At 51.5% G+C, this 16,777-nt stretch overlaps 1 protein-coding gene across 1 annotated transcript in view; it reads left to right on the forward strand.

Annotated features, from left to right (window-relative positions):
• INSR (insulin receptor) overlaps nucleotides 1–16,777 on the forward strand; it is a 55,351-nt gene that overhangs the window by 30,792 nt on the left and 7,782 nt on the right. The window contains exons 3-18 of the mRNA XM_040086502.1: nucleotides 445–760; nucleotides 2,343–2,488; nucleotides 2,754–2,898; nucleotides 3,140–3,354; nucleotides 5,617–5,743; nucleotides 6,343–6,593; nucleotides 6,950–7,117; nucleotides 7,750–7,951; nucleotides 12,574–12,842; nucleotides 13,039–13,181; nucleotides 14,142–14,301; nucleotides 14,624–14,723; nucleotides 14,979–15,046; nucleotides 15,217–15,446; nucleotides 16,009–16,119; nucleotides 16,406–16,565. Coding sequence (XP_039942436.1) covers nucleotides 445–760; nucleotides 2,343–2,488; nucleotides 2,754–2,898; nucleotides 3,140–3,354; nucleotides 5,617–5,743; nucleotides 6,343–6,593; nucleotides 6,950–7,117; nucleotides 7,750–7,951; nucleotides 12,574–12,842; nucleotides 13,039–13,181; nucleotides 14,142–14,301; nucleotides 14,624–14,723; nucleotides 14,979–15,046; nucleotides 15,217–15,446; nucleotides 16,009–16,119; nucleotides 16,406–16,565 — 2,811 coding nt within the window. The remainder of the gene's footprint in view (nucleotides 1–444; nucleotides 761–2,342; nucleotides 2,489–2,753; nucleotides 2,899–3,139; nucleotides 3,355–5,616; nucleotides 5,744–6,342; nucleotides 6,594–6,949; nucleotides 7,118–7,749; nucleotides 7,952–12,573; nucleotides 12,843–13,038; nucleotides 13,182–14,141; nucleotides 14,302–14,623; nucleotides 14,724–14,978; nucleotides 15,047–15,216; nucleotides 15,447–16,008; nucleotides 16,120–16,405; nucleotides 16,566–16,777) is intronic.

Here is a 16,777-nt window from a genome sequence, read left to right on the forward strand (position 1 = left end):
CAGAATTTGCACTGACAATTGGAGATGAAGCAGAATTTTCACTGACAGTTGGAGATGAGGCAGAATTTGCAGTGACAATTGGAGATGGGGAAGAATTTGCACTGAAAGGTGGAGATGAGGCAGAATTTACACTGATAATTGGAGATGAGGCAGGATTTTCACTGACAGTTGGAGATGAGGCAGAATTTGCAGTGACAATTGGAGATGAGGCAGAATTTTCACTCATAATTGGAGATGAAGCAGAATTTACACTGACAGTTGGACATGAGGCAGAATTTTCACTGACAATTGGAGATGGGGCAGATGCCTGCGCTCTGTGTCTGCCCCTCTCCCAGGCAGCCCCCAAGGCAAGCAGGACCAGGCGTCGCAGCCCCTGGGCTCTCAGGGTGGCCCGAGGCCGGGCTCTCTGTGGCACTCACCTGGCCCTGGTGTTTCCCTTGGCAGTCTGTCCCCCCGCCTGCAAGTCTCAGGGCTGCACCGCCGACGGGCAGTGCTGCCACAGCGAGTGCCTGGGCGACTGCTCGGAGCCCAACGACCCCGACAAGTGCGTGGCCTGCCGCAACTTCTACCTGGACGGGCGCTGCGTGGACTCGTGCCCCCCCGGGCACTACCGCTTCGAGGGCTGGCGCTGCGTCACCTTCGCCTTCTGCCAGGAGCTGCACAACAAGTGCAAGAGCGCCCGGGAGTCGGGGTGCCACGTCATCCACAACAACGAGTGCGTGCACGAGTGTCCCTCGGGCTACATCATGAACTCCAGCAAGTGAGTACCTGGGCAGAACTGGGGGGGTTTGGCTGGGTTTTCCTCCCCTCCTTGGACATGGGGTTTGAGTGCCGTGTCAAGATCAGGAGGAGTTTCCAGCGTTGGAAACTGGTCTGCTTTAATATGATTTACAAACTAATACCTTGCTAATTCGAGCCGTTAAAAGCTCTCCCTGCCATGGGCTGGTGGTTTATTCTTCCTTTGGCTTTCCCTTGCTTCCTCTCGAGTTTGGGGAAAGTGGGAAAAGGAGATGGAGAGAGCACGAGGGAGAGCATCGACAAGCTGGAAGGGTCTGTCTGTGACGGTGTGGGAGGAGGGCAGTGGAGAGGCTTTAGCAGCCCTGCTTCCCTCCCCTCTGGAGCAGCCTCAGGCCGGGGAGCCGGGCTGGAAAAGCACAACAAGGAGAGGTCGTGGCTAATGAAGAGAGCACAGCGTCCTCGGAGTGCTCGTTCTCAGAATATCTGTCCCTCATCCCTGTAATTACTTTCATTGAGCAGGTTCAAGCTGTGCCAGACATAAACGCACAATGTAACAAACAAGTGGAGCACGAATCAAAGCAGGGAACAGCCATTCTGTCGATTCCCAGGGGGTTTTGACAAAGGAATTAAATAATTTATGTTGCTGAGCTGTTTATCACTGAAAACTTGGTTGTTTGTCCCTCAATACCATTCTGTATTGTGGTGAGTCAGATTTCCTATGAATATTGGTCACTTTGTGCTCTCATTTATTTGCTCCTGCCATAATAATTTCAGGGAATTCACCCTTAACAGGACTTTTTATGCCATTTCCTGTTTTGTTTTTCCAAAGAACGGACAAGCAGCCCCCAAAGTAGCTGTGCTGCTTGTGCAACAGCCCCGTGGCCTCTCCTGTGCTGTTCCAGGCTGCTGCCAGTGAGACCTCACAGCTCTGCTCCCTGCTTTTCCTAGAGCATTTCTTTCTCTGAACTAGTTGGGAACACATTCTTGTGGTGCTGTGACCAGGGCAAGCCATCAGCTCCTGCTATTTAAGCAGTATTTCCCCAGAGCACAAAGCACATTCTTGCCTTTTTTAAAGCAACATTGTGCGCAGCCCTCAATCAGGGGATTCCCAGATGAAGGGCCAGCTCTCCACTCACCAATTACGTGTTTGGTTATTGATCTTGAGATGAATACTGGGCTGGGATTTGTTATCTTGAAACCCCTGGGATGGGGAGCACTGGGCAGCATCGTGCAGTTTCCTCTTCACAATAATTCAGGTCACTTCATTTTGTTGTGTTGGAAGGGATGGAATGATTCACGTTTGAAGTGTGGGAGTGACAGTTTGAGACCATTTAAATTTATCAGCAGTTATTTTCAAGGCCAGGTTCAGATGGGGCTTGGAGCAACCTGGGCTGTTGGAAGGTGTGGGAGGGGATGGAATGGGATGAGCTTTAAGATCCCTTCCAACCCAAACCATTCCACGATTCTCTCCTTGGAGTTCCTAAGTGCTGCTCACTGCAGGCGAACCCCATGGCTTAACGTCCCCCCAGATCCATCCCTCTGCTTTTGGGCGTTGCTGGGGCCATCCTGCCTCACCCCTGCCCCTGTCCTGTGCTGTTTTGCAGCCTGCACTGCACGCCCTGCGCGGGGCCCTGCCCCAAGGTGTGCGACTTCAGCAAGGAGAAGACGATCGACTCGGTGACGTCGGCGCAGGAGCTGCGGGGCTGCACGGTGGTGAACGGCAGCCTGGTCATCAACATCCGCGGGGGAAGTAAGTGGGCACGGCTGGGGAGGGGGCAGGCAGCCAGGGGAACGGGCGCTGCCCCGAGCCAGGGCCCTTCCCTTGGCTGGCAGCACCCTCCAGCCTTAGGGGGACGCAGAGAAATCAGCACGAAGCATCTCATTTGGCGTTTTTTGTTAATTGATAATGGTCTCGTGAATTAACATAAAGCAATTGTTCGATGTTTTTGGGTTCCTGTGTGGGTGGTTCTCACTGTGGTACCAGAAAACTCTTCCCAATGTTTTCCTCTCCGTAGATAACATAGCAGCTGAGCTGGAAGCGAACCTTGGCCTGATAGAAGAAATCTCAGGTTACCTAAAAATTCGCCGCTCTTACGCCTTGGTTTCTCTTTCTTTTTTTCGGAAACTCCATCTGATTAGAGGAGAGACACTCGAGGCTGGGTGAGTTCTCTCAAAAGATGCTTTGTTTGAATGCTTTGAAGTACGAGGAAGTGCCAGTTCTATCAGGGTGATTTGTATTGGGAAACAATTCCCGAGTTATTTTTAAATGTTCCTCTGCCCGTGGCTTGTGCCTTACCAGGACAGACAATTTACATTCATTTTTCTTTGGTGTCTGGATTAGTGCAAAAAGAGCTTTTCATGCATCCCCTCCCAACTCACGTTTTCATTCTTCTGCTTCCAGGAATTATTCTTTTTATGCCTTGGACAACCAGAATCTTCGCCAGCTCTGGGACTGGAGCAAACACAACCTCACCATTGCACGGGGCAAACTCTTCTTCCATTACAATCCCAAGCTGTGCTTGTCAGAAATCCACAAGATGGAAGAGATCTCCGGGACGAAGGGGCGTCAGGAGAGGAATGACATAGCCCTGAAGACCAACGGGGATCAGGCCTCGTGTAAGAGTCTCAGGACGCAGCCTTGCTTCCCTTGCTCTCCTCACACTCCTCTTTCTCCCAGGATGTTTTTCCATGGCCTGTCCTCGTCCCTTTGGTAAAGCAGCAGGTGTGGCAATGTCCTGTGCCCACGCTGTCACCGTGCCACGAGTAAAGGTCCCCACGGGGTCTCCCTCTGGCAGCCTTGGTCCCACAAAACCCTGCGAGGTTTTTGGGGCTGGGAATGTATTTATTGTGTCTTTTGGAAGAGTTTAGCACAACGTAACCTCGGCCCAGGCTGGGACTTTGTGTTACTGCTGAGTACCTGATTAATGGTCATTAATCTGCTTTTCCCATGTCATGAGGCGACACGGAATAAACACGGGAGAAACGGGATTTCCACCCATCCCTGCGGCCACGTGAGGCGATTGCCATGACAACGGGCAGGGGAAATTTTCCAACAATTTTTGCAATTCCTCTCTGAGGTTTTTCACCCAACAGCTTTCTTCAGGAGCAGCGATCAGACAGCGCCTGTGTCAGCAAACGGCACGGGGTGTTGTTTTATGCTTTATGCTCTCGCTGAAGTTGTGTTTCTGAAGATGGGGTTCTGCAGACACTTAATTTGTCAGGAATAGTGCAGTAAATGCAATCCTTCTGCACCCCCAGTCCTGCTGTTTGTTCCGTTTCTGTGCCACCAACAATCCCCTTTTCCCTGTTTGGACCGGGGCTGTGTGGTGACCCAGGTTGTGGAAGTAATCAGGGGTAGGAAAACCCGGGTTTGTTCTGAGCTGGTGGTGTCTCTCTGCTCTGATTCGCTGCTCACAGAGATTCACCTGCACACAGCAAAGCAGCCACATGCCATGGGTCATGGGCTCTTGCAGCTCAGGATATCCTGTGAAGGACAGATGACACGGGGACAGAGCAGTGCCACATCCACTGCAGTGTTCCAGCAGTTGTGTTGTGATCCTGGGAGATGCTCGGGCAGGTATTTCAGCACTGACTGAGCTGGGATTTCAGATCCTGCCTCACAACCTGCAGGGCAGCTTGGCTCCTCCTGTGACTTCACTGTCCCTCTGCTTTTGAGGACAGCACTGCCAGAGAAGCACAAGGTCCTTTCCCACCCAAAACATGCCAGGATTCTGTGATCTCCAGCCCTGTCCTCATTGCCCCTCGTTGATGTAACTGTCTGTGAACAGACCTAAAAAGTGAAGATCTCTCAGCTGACTCAGTTTGCTGGTCTGGTTTCCCACATATCAACACAGGCAGCCAGGGCAGCACAGTGGGAGGAGGGAACGCAGTGGCTGTGACCTGGGAGCTGGCAGGACCAGTGAAAAACACACACGGAGCCTCTGGGGCACCACAGCTCCAGCCTGGGCAGAGGGAAGGAGCACAAGGAATCAGCTGTCTGTAAAGTTCATCTCCTCCCGTGGGACACTGAAAAAGCTCTTCCCACATTGGGGATGAACCTGGATTTGGGCAGATCCAGCTCTGCCTGTGGCTCTGAGCAGCTCCTGGGCTGGTGTTTGGTGTGAAGGCAGCTGGAGGAGACAGTTGCATTTCTTTTTGCCAGCTTTACCCTCACCCTGCTGAGCTGGTGTCTGTGCCACCCCCACCTCAAACCACAGCGTGCCAGGTTGTTTGGCTTTTTGTTTGCTTTTACATTTCAAGCCCAGCTTTCACATCGGCAGCATCCTGTTTACTAAAAAAAAAAAATAGAAAGGGGAAAAAAAAAAGCCCCTGTTTGTTCTGGATGTGGTGCCAGTGAAATGAATGTTCTTCCTCCTGTTGCAGCTACTGCAGGAATAGCAAATTCAGTCAGAGCCACTTGGGCTGGGGGCACAAAACATGTTGTGCCATGTCCCTTAAGCTCCATCCTCCTGCAAACACCCTGCTGTTTGCAGAGGGACCTCACTGCTCCTGGGCAAGGCTGGAAAGTCTTCTGCTTCATTTTTGTGGCCTCTTGCCTTCTCTGCAAACAATATTGCTGGGTTCAGCAGTGCAGAGCATCATAAGTCGTGAAATTTAGATTTCCTACTTTTTAGAATTTAGTTCAGCTCCTCTAGAGAGTCACTTTCATGAAATCATAGAAGAATATAACCTTAGGAGGGCTTCAATACCAGGCACTGATTTGAGGTAGGAATGGCTGCCAAGTAAGATAAGGTTTTACTGGGCAGCTCTCTCAGAGCCAACATCCTCACAGTGATCTTAAACTTCTAAGATAATTAAAACCAAAGCGCTTCATTCGTCAGCGTTAATAAAACTAACGCCGCTTCTCACTCGTTACAGGTGAGAACGAACTGCTGAAATTTTCTTCCATTAGGACTTCTCATGACAAGATCCTGCTGAAGTGGGAGCCCTACTGGCCCCCTGATTTCCGTGACCTCCTGGGGTTCATGCTGTTCTACAAGGAGGCGTAAGTGACCCCCCTCAGGTGACACAGCGGTGCCCTTGGGCTGCCAGAGCAGCGGCTGCCCTTGGAAGGTGCATGTTAAACCTGCTGGATGGTTTTGCTGCAGGCAAAGCTGTGCAGTCTCTGATTTGTGGCTCCTACACTGAAGTTTCCTTCTACAAAAGTGTTAAGATCCCTGACTTGTGCACAGCTACAATCCCTCATTTAAGAACAATCCAAGCTTTAGTTATTCCTGCTGTTCCAGACACGTACTTGAGCCATGGAGTTCCTCATCTCCCTGCTATCTCCATGGGATGCTGAGGGTTTTTTCCCCTTTGAGGTGGGAAAGATTATTTTAGAATCAAGGAAACCAAGCTGATTTTCAATAAAGCTGACAATAATCAGGCTGGATTTAGTTGTTGGGGTCACGTGTGTCACAGATCCTGCTCTGTGATGCTGTTGGAGGCCCAGTGCCTCCCAATGCCTCCCTTTCAGCATAAATACAACGAGCTAATTTCACTTTCTCTGAAGGGTAAAGGGTGATAACTTCCAGTGTGTCTTTAGAAATGTTTCTAAGAGCCTGACTGAGGATTCTGTTAATGGGAGCCTTCTCTTTCCTCAAGTCCCTACCAAAACGTGACGGAGTTCGATGGCCAGGACGCCTGTGGCTCCAACAGCTGGACAGTTGTGGATGTTGACCCCCCACCACGCTCAAACGAGCCCAAAGCCCAGGCCCAGCCCGGGTGGCTGCTGAGGGGGCTGAAGCCCTGGACACAGTATGCAGTCTTTGTGAAAACCCTGGTCACCTTCTCGGACGAGCGGCGGACGTACGGCGCCAAGAGCGAGATCATCTACGTGCAGACCAACGCCACGGGTCAGTGCGGCGCGTTCCTGGGGCAAAACCAGGCCTAAACAATTCTGCCTGGGGCTTGTTGTGCTAGTCCCTTGTCCAGGAAACTTCCCACTGCCCTGCTTTAGGAGGGAATTCCTAAAGCAGGGCTGAGATTCCGCATGGTGCCCATGGGCACCTCTTCTATCCAGTTTGTGTGGCCTCGTGTAAGAATCATTAAGGCTGGAAGAAACCTCCAGGATCATCCAGCCCAGCCTGGAGGAGCCTGCTGGCTGCCAGGGAATGCTTGATTCCCGTAGAAATGGAAATTTGCCTGTGCTGGTCCCTGCTCTGGCTCTGCAGGGCAGTGCAGTGACCTATGTCTCTTCCCCCTCCTGCAGTTCCCTCGGTCCCGTTGGATCCCATATCCGTCTCCAACTCCTCATCCCAAATCATCCTCAAGTGGAAGCCGCCCTCGGAGCCCAACGGGAACATCACACACTACCTGGTGTACTGGCAGCAGCAGGCAGAGGACAGTGAGCTCTATGAACTCGATTACTGCCTGAAAGGTGAGCGGGTGCTTCTCCCTGCAGGCTTTTCCTTCAGTCTCTCCCAGAACTGCCCGGGGTTCTTGCCTTGGGGGTGCTCTGGGGGCTCAGTTCTGCTGGATTCAGGACTGTTCTAGAATCAGCTCTGTCCCTCCCTGTTCTCTTACCTTAGGTGCTACTGCCAAAAGGTCTCAAAATGTTTTTTACAAAGTAATCACGTGTTTTTTCTTTTTGAGGATCCCCCTTCTGCCCTTGCTCCTGTTAAACGGAATTACAAGTTTAACAGCAACAATGGAGATGGTAAAGTTAAAAGTTTCGGTGCTGCTGGAGCTCAGAGCCAAGTTAATTTTTGAAGGCAGCTGGTGCCTGGTTTGGAGTCCCTTGAGAACACAGAATTTCACTGAGGGATGTCCAAAATCTCACCTGCTGCTCTGTGTCACCTGAACTGGGACAAAGCAGCATCGAAGCTCCGTTTCAAAAACAGCATTTTTGAATTAAAGACCTGTCAGAAAAGGAACTGCTCAGCCCTGGATGTGAAACATGGGATGCCCAAATGTGCCATGAATCCTGTGTACACTGGGTTTGGGATCTTTTTGTAGGATCAAACATCTGCCAAGACAGGCACAACTGACACTAAAACTGCTTTGTCCCAGGATTAAAGCTGCCCTCAAGGACGTGGTCTCCTCCTTTTGAATCCGAAGACCCCCAGAAGTATAATCAGAGTGAAACTGAGGATGTCAGTGGGGAATGTTGTTCCTGTCCTAAAACAGACTCCCAGATCCAGAAGGAGCTGGAGGAGTCTGCTTTCCGCAAGACCTTCGAGAATTATCTCCACAACGAGGTTTTTGTGCCCAGGTGAGAACATCAAACAGGGATCTGACTGTCCAGGGGTCAGGGGGAGGGAAATGTAATTGAGGATTAAATAAAAATACCAGGTTGGACACAGCCACATGGCCAGGCTTCCACGAGCCTCTCCAGTCCAGCTGGATCTGGGTGTTGGAATGGGGAGAGCTGAGCGCCTACCACGGATGTTCCTGCAGATGGGGAAGATCCTGCTTTCATTTCCTGCCCCTGAATCCTCCTCAGCTCGAGAATAAAGTGAGAATCCTTAACAAACAGCCTGCAGCTCCTCTGGCATCAGATGATGCCAAAAATAGCGATTTTCTTTTCCTGACTCGAAATTTTGTGGTCAAGTTTTTCATTGAGTTGAAAAGAAAGGAAAAGGGCAGTTTACCAGGCCACAGCCTCGTCCTTCAGCGTGGTATTTGTGGTCTCCCCTCACTTAGTGTGGGAAATACCTCCAATACCATGAGGAATGTGAGTGCAGTGGGTGGTGAATGTCCTGTGTTGAGTGGCACACTGGGTGTCACATTAAGTGGTGTTGAATGTCTTCACACTTCGTGTGCAGCTCGGGGAGGAAGTGTTGGGGAGCAGGGTAGAACCTGTGGCGATTTACCCTCTTCCCTGTCACGCGTTTTTGTGCTCTAAATTTATTCTCTGCTTGCTGCCCTCAGCCAGCAAACCTGCATTTGGGTCGCTGCACTGAGCGTTTCCCCTGTTAAAGCATCCCTGCTGTTCCCTGCCCTGGTGCCTGCAGTCCTCACCTGGAAGCTTGGCCAGAGCCCCTCCTTTTGCTGTTCCCTGGCTGTTGGTGCCCGTCAGGATGAGCTCCAGTGTGCCAGAGGATGCCAGGATGTGACATATTCCAAAGCAGAGGGGAACCAAGCCATGTGCAAAAGCCAAACCCCTCCTGATGCTGGCAGACAGTTCTGACAGTCTGATCTCTTTTTTTTTTTTCTTTCCTTCTTCCCCCCTCACCAATTTTACTGTGCCCAGGCTGCTTCTCAGGCCAGTTTCTGGGGTCTGTATTTTAGGAAGAAACCAATCACCAGGATGTGCCACCTTGTCAGCCTCCTGAGGAAGAAATCCCCACATCCCATGGCCAAGTAATCCTCTGAAACAAGCAGTGGTGAGGAGAGCTCCCTGCTGCCACGTGCCCTGCTTGCCTTCCCTGGCAGGCTCCAGGCTGTCGCCACATAAATCAGAATTCTTTTTCCTGTGAATGCTGTGCTATCACCTGCTCGCAGAGCCTGGCAGAGAGCAGGGAGTGTGGTTTACTTCAGGTGCTTTTTTCATGGCTCCTGAGAGTTCAGTGACCTCTCCCGAGGTGCTGTGTGGCCTCTCCTGGAGAGAAGGAACTTGTCAGTCACGGGAGGAATCTCAGGATGAGGCCAGCAGGGAACATGAGATGCCAGGGGAGCAGAAGCCCAGCAGTTTCTCCCTGATGTCTCCTTGTTTTCCATGTGCCATTTCTCCCCTCCTGGCCTGTTCCCAGCGATCTGATCCCTGGGCAGGATCCAGCCTTAGTCCAGGGCTGATCTCACCCCTCTGGAAAGCACAGGTCCTTCCCCCTGGGCACGGTGCTTACCCACTCCAGAACCCACTGTCACAACTCCTGGGGCTCAGTTTTCTCTGGCAGTGACAAAAAACCAAACTAGAAGTTCAGGAATGTTCCTCTGCTCAGGCAGAGCTGGCAGTGCCTCACACCAGGTCCCTTTGGAGCTGACCAAAGTGGCCAGCAGAAGCTTTGTTTCTTTTCCTGTGTTATTTGCCCTCACTTTGGAGGAGTTCTGCACAGACTGGAGCTCAGGGCTGGTTACACCCTGGCACAGGCTGCCCAGGGATGTGAGTCTCCATCCCTGGACATGGTCCAGCTTGGTCCTGAGCCCCCTGCTCCAGCTGCTTTGGGCCAGGGGCTGGGGTCAGCCAATCCCCAGAGGCACCTTCCAGCCTCACCCCTCCATGAGTCTGTGGGAAGCAGGAAAAGATTTCAGAGCAGGTTCTGAGGGGCAGAGGGGAGCTCAGTGGCTGCTGTTCACGTGTCAGTCCAGGTGTTCCCTCCACCACCTCTGCAGCAGGAGCAGCCCCAGTTCTCTGCCTCTGTCCTGTCACACACATTTGTGCCATTCCCAATATTCCTGGGGAGCAAGATCTGAGGAATGGCTCACTTTAAAAGTAATTGTTTTCCCCTGCTTTTCCCAATTCAGTTAATTGTACAGACAAATGTGAAATGCTTTTGCCAGGCCAGCTGACCTGGGGTAGTTTCAGGGGTGTGGAAGAGCTTGGCTTTAGGTACCAAAGGCATTTCTGGACTCCCCCAGCACAGGCCATGCTGTGTGTGCTGAGGTGACAATTCCAGCCCCCTCTCAGCCCCTGGTCACCTGGGAAGACAGGAGGAACCTGGAGCTGAGGGTTCCACAGGGAACTCCCTGGAGCTGCTCTGAGTGCCTCAGTGCAAATTACACCGGAACAACTCTGAGAGGAATCAGATGTTTGAAAATACAGAGATTTTGGCAAGAAAATTGCTGCAAATCCAGGATAATAAATATGGGAAGATTGGGGATTTACAGCTTCAAAAGCTTTTATTAACTTTCTGTGACTTGAGCAGGAAGGAATTCTTGCATTTTACTCCGTGTTGCATCAGTGGTCAAATTACTGTTTTACTTGTGAAAAACAAAATTCCCTTGAACACGAGGATCAGCTGAATTCACACTTGATAAACAGAGGGTGGAGCTTTGCTTTTATGCAAACCAGGTCCTGTTTGACCATAAGGAATCCTTCCCAAGGAGGGAGGTGGCCTGACCCAGAGCTGAACTCTGCCCCATCCTGAGGGGACACTGCTCATACCACCCACCACAGAGGGAGCAGCAGCTCCAAAAAGAGTTAATTAGTAAGAAAGAGAAAACTTAAAGCTGGAATGTGCTTGCTGAACCTGCTGTTTGCCATCCTGCTTTGTCATCAGGTGGGTGAATATTCTGCAGGAGGGAATTGTTCCCTGGGAGGGTGTTGAGGCCCTGGCACAGGGTGCCCAGAGCAGCTGTGGCTGCCCCTGGATCCCTGGCAGTGCCCAAGGCCAGGCTGGACAGGGCTGGGAGCAGCCTGGGACAGTGGGAGGTGTCCCTGCCATGGCAGGGGTGGCACTGGATGGGCTTTGAGGTCCCTTCCAACCCAAACCATGCTGTGATGGTGAGAACCTGTGAATATTTCTGTTGTGTTGTGTGCAGCCCGGTGTTTGAGGACATCTCAAACTCTGCTCTCTGCCTGGTGGCTTTTGCTGTTTTTTGAGGAACAGCGCCAGGGAAGGCAGAGGGAAGCAGGGAAGGTGGCAGAGACCTGGGAGCTGTCCCTGCTGGGGCTGGGGCTGGCCATGGCCTGGTAGTCAGAGGTGGCAGTGGAAAGTTCAGTTGAGCAGCAAAGATTTGCTTCAACAGCTTGTTACATTTTTAGAGCCTGGAGATGCCTCAAGTGTGGGTTCAGATCAGGTCGCTCTTTGTACCCTTTAATAGCTGCACACACATGCACACACACACACAAAAAGATCATCACCCCCTTAAAATACATGCTCTGGATTTCAACTGGCATTAATTCCTTTTGTGTAACTGAATACAGTTACTGATTCACCACCTTGGTTAGTTCCCGACCTGGAATTCCCTGCGGCAGATGCGTGGCAGCACATCAGAGTGTTAGATTGAGCACTTTTGGTTTGGTACTGATCCTTTCTTCTTTTTCAGTTAGGGGGGTTTTTTTGTGGGCTTTTTTGTTTTGTTTTTTTTTTTTTGGCCAAGAAAATGAAATTTTTGAATGCTTCTTAATTCTGTTGAATTTATCCTGTCTATTTGCTGACAAAACCTGACATTAAAGCTGGCTGGTGGCACTCAGGGGCAGGCAGGGAAGCTGTCACGGTCACGCTGCAGGTGCTGGTTTTACAAGTGAAAGAACCAGATTTTCAGACTGAAACGCAGTAACTTGAGGAGTTAACAAAACCACACAATGAATATATAATCAGAATCATGAGTTCTAAATGCATGCCTCGAAAAGGACTTAATAGATTCGATCTCTTGGGAAAAGGTTAAAATGCTTTGTGCATCCATCGAGGCTCAGCCTTAGGGGTGAGAGTGGCAGATGTATTCCAGAGAGCTGGCAGAGTGGCCTTTCGCTTTAGAAACGCAAATTAGTGACACTTGGGACATGTGGCACATCTGAGGTCACCCAGTCGGGGCCGTGGCGTGACCTCGTGTGCTCGGAGCTGCAGCGGGTGGGAGCTGAACTGCAAAGCATTGCAACCCTGCCCGAGGCATCCGTGAGGCAACCTGGTAAACTTAGACCCTGCTGAGAGATCCAGGGCAACTCGAATTCTCCGGCAAATACTTGAAGCTCGGATTGGTTTATTTTTATTTTATCTCCCTGTGTGCAGTTGTGCGGGGAGAAAAGTCGGGGGGATACGGAATTTTGTAAAGACGCGTGTCTTGGTTAAAAATAAAAAAAAATCCTGAGTTTCTTTGTTGCATTGCAAATATCGGGGTTCAGCTGGAGTTTTCAGCGGCACTCTGAGCTCTCCCATTTTAACTCTTCCTTTTCAGCTGGATGTGTTGACGTTGACTGTAACAACTAACGTGGTGACCCGGGTTGTTTCACAGGCCTTCAAGAAGACGAAGAGACCTGGGCTCCGTGGCAAACGCCACCGTGGTGTTGCCCACCATCCCATCCTCTCCCAACAACTCAGCAGCAGCTGAGGGTGCAGAGGAGCAGAAACCTTTTGAGAAGGTGCTGTCCAAGGAGTCCCTGGTGATCTCGGGGCTGCGACACTTCACCGGGTACCGCATCGAGCTGCACGCCTGCAACCACGATGCCCAGGAGTCCCGCTGCAGCGTGGCAGCTTATGTCAGTGCCAGGACCATGCCAGAAGGTGATTCCCTCCCTGAGCCCTGCCGTGCCTTGGTGGCTGTTCCCAGAATGCTGCTTTTCCCCTGGCAGGCGGCTGCAGAATGTAAGACCGGGGCCGTCCTCGTGTCCCGGTGGGAAAGGAGGATGCATGAGGTATTGGCAGGTGTGAATTTTGCCCAAAGACAGGAAACTAAACCTGATCTTGAACTTGGTTCTAGCTAAGGCTGATGACATCGTTGGCCCAGTTTCCCACGAGCTGGTGGAGAAGAACACTGTGCATCTGAAGTGGCAGGAGCCAAAGGAGCCCAACGGCCTCATCGTGCTCTACGAGGTGAACTACGGGCGGCTTGGGGAGACAGAGGTGAGGTTCTGCTTTCACTGCACCTTTGGAGAAGTGGCTCCACCTGGGAGCCCAGGGCCTTTAGGATTTGACAGTCCTTGTGCATACAGTGCCCTGTCTGGTCGGGCTTCCTGGTGCAGAACTCACGGAATACAAAACTGCACTGGTGAATTTGTCTCCTCTGGCAGCCTGGGATGACATCAGTAGATAATCTGCCTCTGTGGTGCCCATTTGCTCGGCAGGTTTAGCTGATTTGCCAACTTTCTGCATGGAGCTTTTGTAGAAATGTTATTTCACAGGACAGAAATCCCACATTGCTGGGTCTCAGACAAAAGGCCTTAAGTTGCACCTGAGAGGTTCAGATTAGATACCAGAAAAAAAAAAAAAAAATCCCTGCAGGGGTGCTCAGGCAGTGGAATAAGTTGACCAAAGAGTTGGTGGAGCCACCACCTCCGGAAGTGTTCAGGAGGTGTCTGAATGTGGCAGCTGGGGACATGTGTTAGGGCTGATGGTGGTGCTGCTGGGTTGTTGTTGGGACTTGGTGACCTTGAAGGTCTCTTCCAACCTTGATGTTTCTGTGATTCTGTGAAATTTAAGTTGCTTAGAGGACTTAGGAAAGTGTTGAGCAGCCCACGAGCTCTTGGGGACAGTGCCAGAGGGACACAGCTGGTGTCAGTGCCAGGGCACAGTGGCACTCACCAGTGCGGGCCCAGTGTCAATGCTGAGAACCAGGGCAGCTCATGGCACTTGCTCTCTGCAACCTGCAAATCACAAATCCAGCACAAACCACTAACGTGGAGCAGACTCAGAGCCCTTGGGTGTGTGTTTGCCAGCCGGGGAGGTGCTGCAGGAGCCCCAGGGAGCCCTCAGGGAGCCCTCAGGGAGCTCTCAGGGAGCTCTGGGTGCTGCAGGAGCCCCCAGGAGCTGTCAGGGAGCCCTGGGTGCTGCAGGATGACCCTGCCACAGCGCCTGTCCCCACAGGAAGCCCATTTCTGCGTGTCCCGCAAGCACTTTGCCAGCGAGAGCGGCTGCAAGCTCCGGGGGCTCCAGCCTGGCAACTACAGCGTGCGGATCCGCGCCACCTCCCTGGCTGGAAACGGCTCCTGGACAGAACCCACCTACTTTTATGTGGCTGATTATTGTGAGTTCGTCTTATTTTTGATGTTTAATCCCTGACAGAAACTCGGGTTATTTCTGGAGGATGGGGTGTAGCAAGCAGTGCACAGAGGGCCACATGGAGTCATTAAATATTTACCAAATACGTCTGTTGTCAAGAACCTGAAATTACTCGGAAACACATGGCTTTTGTTCATTAGTCCTCATTCTGACCAGCCCTACATTTTGATCTGAAATAGCCTCTAGTTTTGTGTTTGTTCCAATTTATTGAAGGGAGAGATTTTATCGAGGAAAAAATTTGTATTTTGGACTTTTATAATGCCTCCAACACTCTCTTTCTCTCCTAGTGAATGCTCAGCCAAATATTGCTGTTATCATTGTTCCGATTATTTTTGCCATAATAATCGCTGGAATTATTGGAGCTGCTTACGTGCTTGTGAAAAAGAGGTGAGAGCGGTTTTCTCTTGTTTTCACGAGAAACACCAAAACTCACATCCAGGAGTTTTGCTGCTTGGTTGGGAGTCAGGTTTTGTTTAGTTTCTAATTTCCATAGTGATCGCAGCATTAATTGAAGTGCAGGAAATAGGAAATCTGGGGACAGTTTATTTGCTGCATTAAATAAACTTTGGGGATTAATCAAACTGCCCTCACCTCGAGGGTGTTAGAGGCTGCAGAGCGCTGAGGAATTTTTGTCTCTTCCAGACAAACCGAAGGACCAACGGGACCCCTGTACGCATCCTCCAACCCCGAGTACATCAGTGCCAGTGATGGTGAGAGCAACCAGGGCTTATTTCTTGTGCAGCAGGATGGGGTTGGAGTTGTCTCAGTGGAGTTTTGGGGTCCTTTTGTAGAATTCAGCCCCCGTAGCGTGGCAGCTGAAAGATGTGGGGGCGCCTTTCAGAGGATGCTCAGCTCAGAACTGTTCCCCTGTGCCCGACAGTTTATGTCCCTGACGAATGGGAGGTGCCACGGGACAAGATCACCCTGCTGAGGGAGCTGGGCCAGGGCTCCTTTGGGATGGTGTACGAGGGCATTGCCAAGGACATCGTGAAGGGAGAGCCCGAGACGCGCGTGGCCGTGAAGACGGTGAACGAGTCGGCCAGCCTGCGCGAGCGCATCGAGTTCCTCAACGAGGCCTCTGTGATGAAAGGCTTCAGCTGCCATCATGTGGTAGGTGCTGGGTGCCTCAGCGCGCAGCTCGGCTCTGCTGGGCCTTCAGAGCCCGACCCTCGGCTCGCCAGAGCGGCAGAGGCAGCAGATCCATCAGAGCCGGGAACTTTCCCCCTGGGCTCCGCAGAATCCGTTCTGCCTGAGTCCTTTCGCTGCTGCTCTTTCTAAACCTCTCAGCCCGACAGCAAACCTCTCACCCTTGTGGGCTGTGGGAAATGGATTGGTAGAGAATTCTCAAAGGCTGACAGAAGGCTCACATAGTCTTGTGCATCTGTATGCAAACTTGGAGATAAAGTATGCTGACTTAGGCCATGGAATAGGACAAATATTGTTGAGAAAGAAATTGAACTAGAAACACATTTCAAATGATGACTTTGCAAATAAACTAGATATTTTGGAGAAATAGAGCTATGAAAGATGTATTGTAGGAAGACCCATGTAGGGTATTTTAACAGATGATTGGCTTAGAAGCAATCACGTTCTCAGCTCAGCTTCAGGGGGCGTTGGCTTCACCCGCTCTGTTTGGACACAGCCTTGAGGGAATTTCTCACTCATTTTCCAGGTTCGCCTCCTCGGAGTGGTCTCCAAGGGACAGCCCACTCTGGTGGTCATGGAGCTGATGGCACATGGGGATCTGAAAAGTTACCTCCGCTCTTTGAGACCTGAAGCTGAGGTAAAGACAGGAGAGAGGGAATCTGTTGTGGAACAGAGTGACTTGATTTGGGGTTTAATACTTCTTTATTTAATGGCTTTAGGCTGAAAGAGGGTGGATTTGATTTGATATCAGGAGGACATTCCTGCCTGTGAGGGGCGGGGAGGGCCTGGCACAGATTGCCCAGAGAAGCTGGAAGTGTCCAAGGCCCCCTTGGAAGGTGCCACTGCTCATGGCAGGGAACTGGATGAACCTTTGAGGTCACATCTAACCCCAGCCATTGCGTGGCTGTGATTTTTCCTGGCAGAATAACCCGGGCCGGCCGCCGCCGACGCTGCGGGAGATGATCCAGATGGCCGCGGAGATCGCCGACGGCATGGCCTACCTGAACGCCAAGAAGTTCGTGCACAGGGACCTGGCAGCCCGCAACTGCATGGTGGCAGAGGACTTCACTGTGAAAATCGGGGGTAGGTGCTGCTGGTCCCTTCCAGGCCAGCCCATTCTGTGGTCAGGAGATGCTGCTGTGCGTCGAGGATGTTGTCAAAGCGAATTGGTAAAACCGGTGTGTCGAGCACGGGTGATTCTCGCTGTCTGCCTTTGGGAAATTGCAGCACTTCCCTCCGTTTCTTCCCTGGGACAGAATTGTGTGAGCTTCAGTAAGAACAACATCTCCTGCAGA

This window comes from Hirundo rustica, chromosome 26 (assembly GCF_015227805.2).
Source record: "Hirundo rustica isolate bHirRus1 chromosome 26, bHirRus1.pri.v3, whole genome shotgun sequence".
Classification (NCBI taxonomy): Eukaryota; Metazoa; Chordata; class Aves; order Passeriformes; family Hirundinidae; genus Hirundo; species Hirundo rustica.